Below are 15,978 nucleotides of genomic sequence, written 5' to 3'. Positions count from 1 at the left end.
ATTCTGCATTGATATCTTTGATTTGAAGTACATCCTATTGTCATAGTCAAAAAGTACAGTTTATTGAATAACCTGTTTTTCCTTATTATAATCTACATATCATGGGTAGGTTAGCAATTGGGATTGACCACTGGAAAACCTTGACCTTTTCAGGTGGAAGCATGATCTTCCCCTACCAGCGCTGGAAAATATTTGTGTGTGTGCCTGCCAGGTTCTTACGTTTTGTGTTGAATTGCCTTTTCATTTCAGGAAAACACACACGTTACCTTTAGTGCCTCGCGCTTGAGTGCGACTTCGCTGAGTGTGTTGTGTGCCCTGATTTACAAGAGACTAAAACACAAGGAGATTTCTAAAGCTGCCTTATATCACGTTTTCCTGCTGCTGAGAATAAGATTGTTGTCTGTTTTTTTTGTCCCCTCTTCCTTATTCATCGCTTCACCTCGGAACTGCTACAAAGTGTATGTGAGTTAGCGGGACGGGAAAATATCCGACCTCTGATTTGCCACTTTGCATAACAAAACATCTGTGATTGGGAATTCTAGATGATCATGAATATGATTCAATGTCCCACTGTGTCATGTTTTATTGACACTTAGTGCATATGCTACTGAACCAGACTGAGGTAAAGAAATCATTGCTACCTTCAGGGTTGAAACATCGATGGTTCTTAGTGAAAATAAGGTGTAGTCAAGCTCTAGGAGTTTAGGCATGTTTAAATAAAGGGAGTCATTAAGGTACAGTATTTCCCTTTCCAAACCCTGCCCCTGCCCCTTTCAGCCTACTCCCAATCATTTGCTGAATCTGAGGCATTACATGTGGACTACCACACCCATTATTGGGCTGAGTAGCAGCTTCACCCATATTGCTGCAGCTACTGACTATAGACTGCACTGAAAGGACAGTGAGCTGAAATGTAAACTCACTTTCTATCCACACACATGCTGCCTGACCTGCTTGAGCTTTTCCAGCATTTTTGTTCTTACTGTAAGCTGCAGTCAATGTAGATGCGCTCTACCATGCCATCAACTAACTGATAATTCAGTTCCATATTCGGTAACATTGGAAAAACCGAATACAGAAATAGCATCAATAGTATTTGAGTCTCTGTTCCATCACTGGATCAGTTCATACTGCAAACCCAATAAATTATGATGCAGAGCCTCAATAAGGCAGTAATTAAAATATTGTGCCCAGATTTGTGAATCTGTTTTCAAAAAGATGTCAAAGTCATGTTTGTGAAGAGATTCATTAAGATTAAACCACAAAAGGAGGTTTTCATTTTAAGGAGAGGCTTACCAGAAGAAACAGGCTCTTTAGTATTGGAATGGATGATTAAGAGGATATTTGGTACAGTTACCCAAGATTGATGCTAATCAGAAGGGTATAATTTGAAGCTCGTCAGCTGCAAAACAGAAGGGGCAAAGGGATTTGTTTCTTTTTATATCGGGTTATTGGAACATGCAATCCCTGACAAGAAGACTTGAAACTTTTTCAAAGGGAAGTGAATAAATATTTGCATAAAGGGTAAGGGATTAGCAAAGAGACTTAAATGGTTAATTCTATCTGGCACAGACGCTATGGGCCAAGTGGCCTTATTTGGTATTGTAAAGTTCCATGATTTTATGAAGTGCCTGCCATGTTCTATGTTAATTTATCTAACATTTCCATCAGTGCCAATAACAGACTTTCACAGTTATCTTGTTCCCCTATTTTTCCAGTTTTTCCCTTCAGAATAAAATCCAAAACATTTTCCTGGAGAAACAGGACATCCACAGGTTGAAGTTCAGTTGAGGCTGTTACATTGCGGTTGACCTGCCTCGTGCATTGTGGGTGGCACAGTGGTTAGCACAGTGCCCGGAACCCGGGTTCAATTTCCGGCTTGGGTCACTGTCTGTACAGAGTCTGCATGTTCACCCCGCATCTGCATGGATTTCCACCGGTTCTCTGGCTTCCTCCCACAGTCTGAAAGACGTGCTGCTTAGGTGCATCTCCCTCATGTACCCGAACAGGCACTGGAGTGTGGTGACTAGGGGATTTTCACAGTAACTTCGTTGCAGTGTGAATGTAAGCCTACTTGTGACACTAATAAATAAACTTTAAACTTAAACTTGAAACTTATTATTTCTCCTTTTGTATTAGAATTCATGTTTCTGAAAAAAAGCTTCTGAAAAAATTACCATGCCGTTGCCGTACCAACAGGCCAAAATTAACAACATAAACCAGCCAATCCTGCTCCAGATGTCCCAACTTGTGCGGTTAGAGAACTCAATAAATAAAAGATCCAGAGCTTCACAAAAGTATGTCAGTAATTATATTGGCCAATCATTAACTCCCCGCTCCCTCCAACTCCCCGCTCCCTCCAACTCCCCGCTCCCTCTCAGTAATTCCCCTACACTGTCTACTTTTCAGTTTTTAAAAAACTGACAAATTAGAGATTTTGAGGAATCAGATTATCCTGATGCACTTCAGGTGTCTCAGGTTAACTTGTTTCAGAAGCCTTGCAAGCTCTGATAATTTTTTATTGAATTAGATAATTGACTGTTGATTGGGCCAGTCAAGAGCCTCAAAATCTGTACTTTGGAGTTTTGCAGATTTGATAACTAAAGTTGGTTCATAGACTGTCCTTGCTCACCTCAAGTTTGCATTGTTTCCAACCTAGTTGATGGGAGAAAAGTTTCCTTGCTATACTGTTCCTGAGGATCTTGCATTGACTGAGCATGAATGTCACTGCTGCGCAGTGCATGTCTATAATACAATATGATAATGTGCTGATGCTCAGGTGTAGCAGTTCCTGGCTTGAGAAATATAAAAACAAAAATTCATGCCAATGTTGTATTAAGTGTTTCAACATCGACTTTGAGCTCAGAGCTATAGAAATAAATTCAAAATTAATGGGCCTTCTGTGAGATTTCTTTTCCTGATGGAGCAGTGGATATGTGAATTTTTCATAAATAATTGAGCCCCAGCAGTTTAACTTTCCACAATTTATGAATAAATATTTGGAACAGTGTTGCAGATTTTGAATATCCACGGTATTTTGTTTTTGTCAAAGTTTTGAGAGTGTGCAGAAGTGAAGGTCTAACCTTCCCATTTCTGATGCTCTTGGGGCAAGAGTAGGAGTGTCAGACAAAGAGAAGTAGCTGCTGGAGGTTGAATGAATTATGTACATAGACTGGAGTTTTGCTTGATTACGACTGGGGATTAGGGAGTAGACTTGCACAACTTTACCTCTGAAGGTGGAATAGATTCTTTAAATATTCTAGAGAATGTTTTGCATGCTTTGTAGAGAAGGCAGCTTTGATGGACCGAACATTTACTTGTGGCAGTCGTTCTTAATGCTCTTAAGCATCAGCTGGTTTTAAGAAACAACCATTTGTGTTTAATTTATTCCACCAGCACGAAGAAAAGCATTAGAATGTTACAATTCTTAGTTTCTATATTTATTATTTATTAAAGGTGGTGTAGTGCACAATATTCCTCAAAAGCTGATCTTTTCTGGTAATTTCCTGCTGCAGCTGTTGGATTCAGTGGATTCCATAGCATGGTGGGAGTTACAGAAAGCTATCCTCTGCACTGATTTCTGCTGAAAGATTATGAATTCTTGGCTTTGATTATTGAGTTCCCTTGCTCTATATGGCACTCACCTCTGAAAATGATCGACTGTTTAATTTGTGCATCTGTGAAATTCATTTTACACGATGTGAACATCACTGGCAAGGCCAGTGTTTGTTGCCCAAAATTAGTCAGAATAGTGTCAGAGCTTCATATGGCTGAAGATGTTATTGCATTTCTTTAGTATGTTGATGTGATGGTCAAAATATAGTTGGCCGCGACTTTGTGGATATAAATTTGCTCTTCTTTGTGGAAATGGGTCGTCAAACTTACTGGTGTCCAAGCTGCGGCTTCTGTATTAGCTTGGCACAATTTCTCAGTCAACACTTGTCACACAGATTTTTCTGCACAAGAGAGAGTTACAGGATAACTGCATTGTATTATCTGACTAGGGTTTGACTGGCGTAGCTAATATATGCAACCTAAAAATTTGTTAAGAATTGTTTTTGAGACTTTAGTGCAACTCAAATGTGTCCACAGGCCTCCTTGAGTTATTACCATGTCTTGGGGATTATAATGAATGAAGAACAATAGCAGTTATTCTTCAATGGAGCAGATTCTCCACTGTACATGTCAGCTTTCTTTCCTTTGTATTGCTGATTATGAAATCTCTTATTGGTTAGGCTGCTGATTGTAATAGCTGTCATTAACTAAACTGTGCCACTGTAAACAGGCATGTCTGCTGGTGAGACATTTTGGAATGGACACTTTGCGATGGTTCAGTTTGATGCAGAAGATCCCATGGCCCTGATTCAAAAGCCTTAAAGAGGAAGGTGTCTTTGATTATAGATTGGCTCAATGATGCCACATAAAAACTAGAAGCAGGAGGAGGCCATTCGGCCCTTTGAGCCTGTTCCACAATTCATTTTGATCATGGCTGATCATCAAATTCAATATCCTGATTCCCTCCTTCCCGCTACTATAATATAGCTTTATTAATTTGAAAAATCTTGTCTAAAGGGTAAGTAATTTAACGATTAAAAAAACTGGCCTGATAATTTTCATATTCTATTTGTGGTTATTGTGATCTTAGGGTAAATGCAGAGTATTAATCATTTCTACCAGAGGTACAAGTGGATCCCTTGTTACATTGGCCTAGTATCTACAAAGTCCTAATTGGACGAATTACATAAAAATGTAATTGAGAATAAAAAGATTAGTGCTGTATTTACAGTGAAATGTTTATTTATTGTAGTGTTAAATTTATTTTCTGGAGAATTATCCCTATCATTCATTTTGCTGTGTAGAGAAGGAGACTCTTTCTTCTGTTGTGTCACTGTTCCAAAACTTAATGTCACAGTTCCCACCCACTTTGCTAAATTTTAAAATTTGATGTGAGTGTGGCGGATTCTATTTTGAGCCAATTCGCGTGAGGCCAATATTTTTAAAATTGATACTTTAACTTTGACCTCTGCTTATCAGAGTTTTACCCACAAGAATAAGGTTTTTTCCTTTTGCAGATAGAAAACCATTTGTGAAAATGGTAGAATGAAATGCCGCAATTATCTTTTGCAGAACTTATAAATAAACTCAACTTTTTGGAAGAGGAAGAGGAGGATGCCCCTATCACGAGACTCGACCCATTTAGAGAGCTGGATACACACGGATCAAATCCATTTGGAGATCCGGATGATGATGGTGATGTAGAAGGTAGAGGATTTTATTTCACTCTAGTACCTCCAGGATAGCAAATACTGGAATAAAACAGTATGTAGTTTTCAGTGAGGCTGTGTCTTGCTGCCACTTGGAATATTTTTATTGTAAAACTCTGCTTTGATGCCCCAATGAAACTTGGCAATCAAAGCTTTAATACGTGTGCTGAAACTAAATGATGGACAGAGAAGATATGAATTCCAGTGGTGGATAAAATCAATGATATGACCAGTGTTGAACAGCATTGCTCAAGAGCAAAGAATGAATAGCGTAAACTTTGTGCTTTTAGTAGCTTATTAAAAAATCTCTTCTGATTACTTCAAACTGTTTTGGTTCATGACCGTAATATAATTAACTTCAAAGCTTTGTGGTATCTCTCTCTTAATTATATATGATATAAGGCCATGAAAGTAGTAATGTTGGCTGTTGAGCCCTATTTGCTGTTTCAGTAATATTTAGAACCCATGCTATCATCCTCATCTCTCTTTGACACGGTAGCAAATTGATGTGACTGCTTCCTATTTGAATTAGTAATTAAACTAAATCAGCAGTTATCAAACCAGCTTTCTCTCCCACCATCCCTCATACCTTCTCCCAATTCTATTGGTCACTGGCATGACATTCCTCGTTCTCTCAAACACTACTGTGATAAAGTAGAATATTTTTGCTTATCTCCTCTGTACTCTAACTTGAGGATTACCTCCAAATTTACAGGAAGTCCAAAAATGGACTATTAATTTCCTGTCACTGGTGACCTCCCTGTTGACTCACAAGGCAGTTTTGTAGACACAACTTTTACCAAAGTTTTCAATTCTATCCTGTACCAACTTCAGTTTTTTTAAAACTTGACTCTTTCATGGGATGTAGGTGTTGCTGCTTGTTGCCCATCTCAAATTGCCCTTAAACTGAGTGGCTTGCTCAGTCATCTCAGAGACAGTTAAGAGTCAACCCCATTGCTGTAGGTCTTGAATCACGTGTAGACCAGACCAGGTGAGGATAGTAGATTTCCTTTTCTGAAGATCATTAGTGAACCAGATGGGTTTTTATAACATTGCTGTAATGGTCACCATTACTGAGACTGAGATTTATTAATTGATTGTAAATTCCACCAGGAATGCATGTCTCAAGAGCATTAGCCCAGGCTTTTGGATTACTATCCAGTGGCATTACCTCAATGCCACTATCCTCACATATTTTCAGCCATTCCTTGCTGGAATAACATCCGAGTCGATCCCACAGACAGTTGTGGAGTAACTGTGGCTGTGGGATGCTGCAGAAGGAAAGACCAAGCAGGCTGGCGCCCTTTCTTCTAGAAAAGAGAAGATTGTGGAGTGACCTGATAGTGGATTTTAAAATTCTGAAAGGGACTGCAAGGGTAGGCATGGAGAAGATGTAGCAGAGTCCAAAATTATGGGTCATAAATATGGTAGTTATTAATAAATCCAACAGGGAATTAGGGAGAAACATCATTACCCAGAGAGTGGTGAGTACATGAAGTCTGTACTGTGTGGTTGAGACAAATAACATAGATGCATTTAGAGATAAGACCATAAGACGTAGGAGCAGAGGTAGGCCATTCAGCCATTCAAATCTGCTCCGCCATTTAATGAGATCAAGACTGATCTGAAATGATAATCCTTAACTCCATTTTCCTGCCTTATCCTCATAACCCTCGATTTCCTTACTGATTAAAAATCTGTCTATTACAGCCTGAACATACTTAACGACCCAGCTTCTACAGCCCTGTGCGGATAGAGAATGATGTGGAGATGCCGGCGTTGGACTGGGGTAAACACAGTAAGAAGTCTCTCAACACCAGGTTAAAGTCCAACAGGTTTATTTGGTAGCAAAAGCCACTAGCTTTCGGAGCGCTGCCCCTTCATCAGGTGAGTGGGAGTTCTGTTCACAAACAGGGCATATAAAGACACAAACTCAATTTACAAAATAATGGTTGGAATGCGAGTCTTTACAGGTAATCAAGTCTTAAAGGTACAGACACTGTGAGTGGAGAGAGCGTTAAGCACAGGTTAAAGAGATGTGTATTGTCTCCACACAGGACAGTTAGTGAGATTTTGCAAGCCCAGACAAGTCGTAGGGGTTACAGATAGTGTGACATGAACCCAAGATCCCGGTTGAGGCCATCCTCATGTGTGCGGAACTTGGCTATCAGTCTCTACTCTGCGCTGTCGTGTGTCGTGAAGGCCGCCTTGGAGAACGCTTACCCGAAGATCAGAGGCCAAATTCCCGTGACCGCTGAAGTGTTCCCCAACAGGAAGAAGTGTTCTCTTCCTGTTGGGGAACACTTCAGCGGTCACGGGCATTTGTCCTTTGATCTTCGGGTAAGCGTTTTCCAAGGCGGCCTTCACGACACACGACAGCGCAGAGTCGCTGAGCAGAGACTGATAGCCAAGTTCCGCACACATGAGGACGGCCTCAACCAGGATCTTGGGTTCATGTCACACTATCTGTAACCCCCCACATCTTGCCTGGGCTTGCAAAATCTCTCTAACTGTCCTGTCTGGAGACAATACACATCTCTTTAACCTGTGCTTAACACTCTCTCCACTCACATTGTCTGTAACTTTAAGACTTGATTACCTGTAAAGACTCGCATTCCAACCATTATTTTGTAAATTGAGTTTGTGTCTTTATCTGCCCTGTTTGTGAACAGAACTCCCACTCACCTGACGAAGGGGCAGTGCTCCGAAAGCTAGTGGCTTTTGCTACCAAATAAACCTGTTGGACTTTAACCTGGTGTGAGACTTCTTACTGCGGTTAGAGAATTCCAGAGATTTAAGGGAAAGCCAGATAAGCATAGGGAGAACGGAATAGAAAAATATGCTGATGGGGAGGGCTGAAGATGAGTGAGAGGAAACTCATATGGAGCATAAACATTGGCACGGGCCAGTTGGGCAGAATAGCCTGTGAATTCGATGTAGTCCTCGGAATAAATAGTAGCTGTTGACTCATACCCGGAGGAGAACCTGGAATTGAGATGGAATATTTTGCCATGTATGCTCAGTACCGGAGGGTAAAAACCTGCTGTCTTCTATCATTTGCAATTGCAAGTCCTAGTATCTTTCATTGGGAATGTCAAGTGTTTCTTTAAACATTGAATATCATGTGTTTATTGTTAAAAGAATTAATGGATACAAAATTGGCTCATCAAATGTTGCCCGTTGCATACTTGTCTTAAAAGAAAGCAAGGGATATAAAATGCTTACTGAAAGCAATCACCTAATTTCAGCCTCGACAATACACAGAATGATTGAATGGAAAAGGCATCCTGTATTTCCAACCACAAAGAAATTTCCTATACCTGCAGCAACCATTGCTTTCTGCAAATTCCACTGATGAAATTCTTTTCATCCTCTGCCTAACCACTAAAGCACGGTGTAAGCTGTATTCCAGTTCCATATTTTCCCATACATGTGCTCTGTCAGCTAAAGTGAACAAAGTTTTTGAAAATTCCTGTGCTGTTTGTGGTTTTTTTCACATGATGCATAGGGAAGTGTCACAGGTTTAAGTGTCATGTGATTGAGTGTCACATGATCAAGCCTTCAGGAATGGGTCCAACCAGAATTGGCAACCCTAACTGCGTTACATAGCTTTAAAAAAAGGTTCTTTATACCACCCTCACAATAGCATACTTAGAAATGGTCTTGTGTCCCTGGCAAAAACACGTAATAAAAAAGCAGACAAACTGTTGATTACTGACCTACAGTGATCTAGCATTCAAAAGTGTTGAACATTTATTGGCCAGGCAATTAATGAGTATCACAGTCTATTCAGGGCAACATTAGCTTAAACAGTCCTCGCAACCTTTCCCACCAGCATTTTCAAACATTTGTATGTGTAGATAGCCTTCCATTCTGCAAATAATTGCCTCGGACTTGCAAGTTGCTTCTAATTGATGAAGCTTTATATTGATCAGTGTGAGAAGCGTAAGGCTGAATATTGATGATATTTTGACCAGAACAACAGATGCTGAGGTGAAATGCAAGTTCAAGCATTTATCTAGTGTCTTTAATGTAGAAAAATGCATCTCAAGGCAATATGCAGAAGTGTAACCAGATAAAGCTAGACACCAAGCCAAAGGAGGGTGTATTAGGAGGAGACCAAAGGTACAAGCACTGCATAACTTCAAACATTCCTACAACTGATAGGGCTTAGAGTGTGACTATAGCTCAGCTGGTAACCTTTGAATCAGAAGGTTATGGGTTCAAGTCCCACTCGGATCATGAGCACTCCCTTAGGTGAATGTAAAAGATGCCAGGACACTATTCCAAAGAAGAGCAGGGGTTTCCTGGCCAAAATTTATCCCTTGATGAGCATCACAAAATCAGATTAGTTGGCCATTATCTATCACATGACTGTGGGATCTCACTGTGCATTCCCCAAGTTGCAATTCATCTGATAAAGCACTTTGAAAGAGCCTGTGAAAGGCGCTACATTAAGGCAGGTCCTTTTAACTCTGCTTTCAGGAAGAATCTGCCATCTCTTGCTTTAAAAGTCTCAATTGAAGGTCTCTATTGAAAAGTCTGTGAAGAAAGCCATTCAAAAGGACTCTGCCACTAGTCACTCTGTTTAATGTCACTCTGTTACTAAGCTGACTACTATAATCTACTTTATTTACTGCTACTGTAAAACCTCTCTCCATAAAGAAACCTGCTTGGTAATTTGCTCGGGTGCAAAAGTGGCGCAAGTTTAAGTTATGCTCTGAATTGATTTGGAGTATTTGGTGGGAATCCAAAACCAATAAATGGGTCTATTGTTCATACAGGACATACTCCCAAAGATTACTTTGCACACAGTGTCATGCTTCCACTCAGAGGGAGTCCCATTGCTTGTTGGCAACTGCTGACTTTTGTTAGGTGCACAAAAGGGCATTTTGTAAGACCTCGAATCATAACTGCTCAGTGCTTCCACATCCTGCAACCCGCCCGCACCCCGACAGCCCTCTCGCACCCCAGCAACATTCCCTCACCCTGACGTCCCCCCCCCCCCCCCCATGCCCTGTTGATTCATCCCTCCCCCCGTATCCAATAACAGCTTCTCTCACAAACAGAAGGTGCAACATCTCAGCAATGAACACCCACAACCCCGTGGGCAGCACAGTGGTGGCACTGCTGCCTCACAGTGCCAGGGACCCGGGTTCGATTCCCGGCTTGGGTCACTGTCTGTATGGAGTTTGCACATTCTCCCCGTGTCATGTGGTTTCCTCCGGGTGCTCTGGTTTCCTCCCACAGTCTGAAAGACGTGTTGATTAGGTGCATTGACCCGAACAGGCGCCAGAGCTTGGCCATTAGGGAAATTCACAGTAACTTCATTGCAGTGTTAATGTAAGTCTTACTTGTGACTAATAAATAAACTTTACTTCCTCAAGGCTGTTGAATACAGTTATTCCAGGTGACTTCCTACCAGCTTTGTTCCTATCTTCCTCTATATTCCTATGGTTTATGTTCCCTCTTCATCTTTCTTTACCTTTCTGCTTGCAATAGACCAGGAACTGCACATCCATACCTGTGTAACATTACTCACCTGAGCTCAGCTGCTGCTGAACCCCTCATCTATATCTTTGTTGAATTGAATATTCCAATACTGTCCTGATGAAACTCCCACCTTCTGGCTCCATGCTTTTGATCTCATCTCAAACTTTTGCTGCCCATTTCCTAATTCACACCAGGACCAATTCACCAATCATCCCTGCACTAGCTGCTTGACACTGGCTACCAGATCTGCTGCACCTTCAATTTTACTCACCTTAAAACTCTCCATGGCCTCATTCTTCCCATCTCTTATCTACAACCCTCTCAGTACTGTGTGTCCTCCAACTCTCGCTTCAGGTTTTCTCCTCTCCCTTGGAACCCCACCTTCACCTGCCTGTTCCCTAAGTTCTGGAATTCTCTCCTAAAACCTCCCACCCTCTCTGTTTCTAAAGACTCTCTTCTTTGACCCATCTTTTCTTCACTGCCCTAATATATCTTCTTTTGGCTTGATTTACTCTCTTGTGAAGCATCTTGCAATGTTTTTGTACATCAAAGGTGCTATATATATGCCAATATTTGTATGGTCCATCTCCTTATTTAAGGAAAATGTAAATGCATTGGAAGCGGTTCAGGTTATGTTCACTAGATTAATACCTGGAATGGATGGGTTTTCTTATGGGGGCAGGTTGGACAGGCTGGGCTTGTATCCGCTGGAGTTTAGAAGAGTAAGAGGTGACCTAGTTGAAACATGTAAGATCCTGAGGGGTCTTGACAGAATTGATGCAGAGAGGATGTTTCCTCTTGTGGGAGAATCTAGAGCTAGGGGTCAGTGTTTAAAAATCAGGAGTCGCTCATTTCAGACAGGGATTAGGAGAGTTTTTCTCTGAGGGTTGAGAGTCTTTGAAACTCCCTCAAAAGGCAGTGGAAGCAGAGTCTTTGAATCATTTTAAAACAGAGCCAGATAGATCTTTGATGAGCAAGGGGCTAAAAGGTTATTGGGGATAGGTGGGAATGTGGGGTTGAAGTGACAATCAGATCACCCGTGATCTGGTTTAATGGCGGAGCAAGCTCGAGGGGCCAAGTGGCCTACTCCTAATTTATATGGTGTTGTGTATATGGTGCAATTTCAGGCATTGTGCCACCAGGTGGAGCTCTGGTAAGCATTTCCTCATTCATGGATATTTCATCAAAGTTCATTATTCTGGCTTTTAACCATCTTTATTTTAGCCAATTGTCTTTAACTCTATTTTTGGGAAAGCCAGGTACTCTGTGTGGCTGATGTCCAACTCCACTCTGGTCACAGCTTACCTACATTCACCTGCCCTGCCTCTCTCTCCGTTTATCAATGGGCCATTGAACCTAGTGCTTGGTTTTATCTGTCCAATGCCATGAATAATTGTCATTTCCTGCCCCTCTCATTTCTCACCCTCCAGATTCACATTGTCGTTCGTTGGGGTCAGATTTTGGGAATCACATCCCTGTTTCCTGTCAGTCACCAGCCCCTTGCCATCTCATCCAATCAACATCCTGATCATTTTCCAAATACAAACTGCAACCCATACACACTTCAACTCTCTTGCTGCTGGATACTCATTACTGCACTCTGAATCATCCGAAACATAGAAACTAGAGGCAGGAGGAGGCCATTCGACCCTTCCATCCTGCTCCACCATTCATTCTGATCATGGCTGATCATCCAATTCAATATCCTGATCCCCCCCTTCCTCCCATATCCCTTGATCCATTTAACCCCAAGAGCTATATCTAATTTCTTCTTGAAATCAGACAACACTTTGGCCTCAACTACATTCTGGATCATAGAATGATTAAAGCAAATGGAGGCCATTCAGCCTATTGAGTCTATGCTGGCCCTCTGAAGGAACAGTTTACTTAATGCCACTCCATTGCCTGTTTTCCAGAGCCCTGCAATTTTCTCTTTGTCAGGTAATGATCCAATTCCCTTTTGAAAGCCTCAGTTGATCCTGCCCCCACCACACTGAGGCAGCACATTCCAGAACCTTCCTGCCCCCACCACACTCTGAGGCAGTACATTCCAGAACCCATCCGCTCGCTTCATGAGAAAGTTTTCCTCGTGTCCCCATTGCTTCATTTACCACTTACTCTGAATCTGTGCCCTCTGATTCTTGATCCTCTTCCCACCGATTGCGACAGTTCCTCCCTGTTTAATCTTTACAAACCGCTAATGTTTTTGAATACGAGAATCAGGTTTCCTCGCAATTCTCTTCTCCATCTTTTGTGCACCCTCTAATGCCTTCTTGTCCTTCCAAAGGTGTGTCCCCAGAACCCGGTGCAATACTCCAGTTGAGGCTGCACCAGTGTTTTAAATTTCAAACCCATAACTTCTACCTGAAAGAACAAGGGCAGCTACTGCATGGGAACCCCACCACCTCTAAAGCTGCACACTGGAACTATACCACCATTCCTCCACTGTCGCTGAGTTAGAATGCTGGATCTCCCCTCCTAACAGCACTGTGGGTGTACCTACATCACAGGGACTGCAGCGGATCAGGAAGGCAGCTCACCACCAACATCTCAAGGGCATTGAGGAATGGGCGATAAGTTCTGACCTGGTCAGCAACACTCACATCCCATGAACGAATATATATAAACTCAAATCTTTTATAAGCACCGAAAGTAATTACAGTATATTGTAGGACACAAATCATATGTTATACAAATATGTGGTTTCAACTCTGAAGTTACAGACTCTAAGAGCTTTGGTTTCATCTCGATTGTAAACGGGCAGTTTTTCTATTTACATCACCATGAGAAGTAAAATGTGAACCTAGTCTGCTGCAATTGGATCATTATTCTACCTTGTAGCCAATAAAATCACACCATTGACCCTATGTGGATCGTACCATTGGCCCTGTGTGGGCCGCACCATGGACCCTGTGTGGGCCGTACCATTGACCCTGTGTGGGCCGCACCATGAACCTGTGTGGGTCGTACCATTGACCCTGTGTGGGCCGCACCATGGACCCTGCGTGGGCCGTACCATTGACCCTGTGTGGGCCGCACCATGAACCTGTGTGGGTCGTACCATTGACCCTGTGTGGGCCGCACCATGAACCTGTGTGGGCCGCACCACGAACCTGCGTGGGCCGCACCATGGACCCTGCGTGGGCCGCACCATGGACCCTGCGTGGGCCGCACCATGGACCCTGCGTGAGCCACACCATGGACCCTGCGTGGGCCGCACCATGGACCCTGCGTGGGCCGCACCATGGACCCTGCGTGGGCCGCACCATGGACCCTGCGTGGGCCGCACCATGGACCATGCGTGGGCCGCACCATGGACCCTGCGTGGGCCGCACCATGGACCCTGCGTGGGCCGCACCATAGACCCTGCGTGGGCCGCACCATGGACCCTGCGTGGGCCGCACCATGGACCCTGCGTGGGCCGCACCATGAACCTGTGTGGGCCGCACCATGGACCCTGCGTGGGCCGCACCATGGACCCTGCGTGGGCCGCACCATGGACCCTGCGTGGGCCGCACCATGGACCCTGCGTGGGCCGCACCATGGACCCTGCGTGGGCCGCACGATGACAGATCTGTGAGAAATACATTGGAAATCTTGAGCGGGAATTGCTCAAAATAATTCTGTATGCCGAATTTGTGTAAAAACTTGAGTAAATCCCGCTGGTTTTTTCAGCGGGAATTTCAAAATGAATCTCCCACACTCTGGGCACTGCTCACTAGCATGTATCACACTGTAGCGCTGCCAGCCTCCCGATCGCTGGCTAGCTCGATTGCTGGCCAGCCCTGTGACCCCCGCATTGCTGCCCCTCCGACACCCCCCCCCCCCCCCCCCATTGGCCCAATCACTGGCCCCCACACGCCTCAATCTCTCCCCCCCCCCCCAACCCCAATCGCCGGCCTCCCTCCCTCTGCTCACAATCTCTATGCAGAGTGGCAGTGGGGCCCTGCCCCATTTAGACCCTAAATTGTGAACCCTAAATGATCCGCCCCTCTTCCTGCGACTATACCTGTGTTTTATTTGCTGCAGTAGAGAAAACCCTGCTTCTTTTAGTGTTCATTTTAAGCACATGTATTTTTGTTTGTAAGCAGTGCAGAACATTGAACACAGGAGTTGTTGAAGTTGTACAAGCCATTGGTAAGGCCACACTTGGAATACTGTGTGCAATTCTGGTCTCCCTATTATGGAAAGGATATTATTAAACTAGAAAGAGTGCAGAAAAGATTTACTAGGATGCTACCGGGACTTGATGGATTGAGTTATAAGGAGAGGCTGAATAGACTGGGACTTTTTTCTCTGGAGCGCAGGAGGCTGAGGGGTGATCTTATAGAAGTCTATAAAATAATAAGGGGCATAGACAAGGTAGATAGTCAATATCTTTTCCCAAAGGTAGGGGAGTCTAAAACTAGAGGGCATAGGTTTAAGGTGAGAGGGGAGAGATACAAAACTGTCCAGAGGGGCAATTGTTTCACACAGAGGGTGGTGAGTGTCTGGAACAAGCTGCCAGAGGTAGTAGTAGGGGCGGGTACAATTTTATCTTTTAAAAAGCATTTAGACAGTTACATGGGTATGATGGGTATAGAGGGATATGGGCCAAATGCGGGCAATTGGGATTAGCTTAGGGGTTTAAAAAAAAAGGGTGGCGTGGACAAGTTGGGCCAAAGGGCCTGTTTCCGTGCTGTAAACCTCTCTGACTCTAGTGCTGTGAGAGAGCCACTTCTATCTAAAGTGCCCGTCATGCAGAAAGTTCCAACTGGGTCATAGAAAAATTGAGTCAATCAATAAATGTATTTCCTATGAGAATATTGTTAGTCTGAGGTCACGTACCAACCGACTCAAGAGCAGCTTCTTCCCTGCTGCCATTAGACTTTTGAATGGACCTACCTTGCTTTAAGTTGATTTTTCTCTACACCCTAGCTATGACTGTGACACTATATTCTGCACCCTCTCCTTCCTTTCTCCCCTAGTTCTCTATGAATGGTATGCTTTGCACATATGCACGCAGTAAACAATACTTTTCACTGTATGTTAATACATGTGACAATAATAAATCAAATCAAATCACAGATTTTTAAGTTGGGCGTGTGCATCTCGCTGTCAAAACCACCTCAGATTCTCTCCCCTCTTGGAACCAATGTAGCCTCCACCCAATCAACAATGCCATAGTTAATCCTGAAAGGGCTATCATTTTAATATCATCGAATTGTTACAGACACAAGAA

General features: G+C 43.1%; 1 protein-coding gene across 5 annotated transcripts in view; it reads left to right on the top strand.

Moving 5' to 3' along the window:
• Positions 1-15,978, top strand: part of ehbp1 (EH domain binding protein 1) — a 340,872-nt gene that overhangs the window by 128,853 nt on the left and 196,041 nt on the right. For all 5 annotated transcript variants that reach the window (XM_078230456.1, XM_078230455.1, XM_078230454.1 and 2 more), the window contains one exon: positions 5,128-5,262. In XM_078230456.1, coding sequence (XP_078086582.1) covers positions 5,128-5,262 — 135 coding nt within the window. The remainder of the gene's footprint in view (positions 1-5,127; positions 5,263-15,978) is intronic.

The sequence above is a fragment of the Mustelus asterias genome, chromosome 15 (genome assembly GCF_964213995.1).
Source record: "Mustelus asterias chromosome 15, sMusAst1.hap1.1, whole genome shotgun sequence".
NCBI classification, from domain to species: Eukaryota; Metazoa; Chordata; class Chondrichthyes; order Carcharhiniformes; family Triakidae; genus Mustelus; species Mustelus asterias.
The sequence above is the reverse complement of the archived record's forward strand: the minus strand, read 5'-3'. Positions and strand labels throughout refer to the sequence as shown.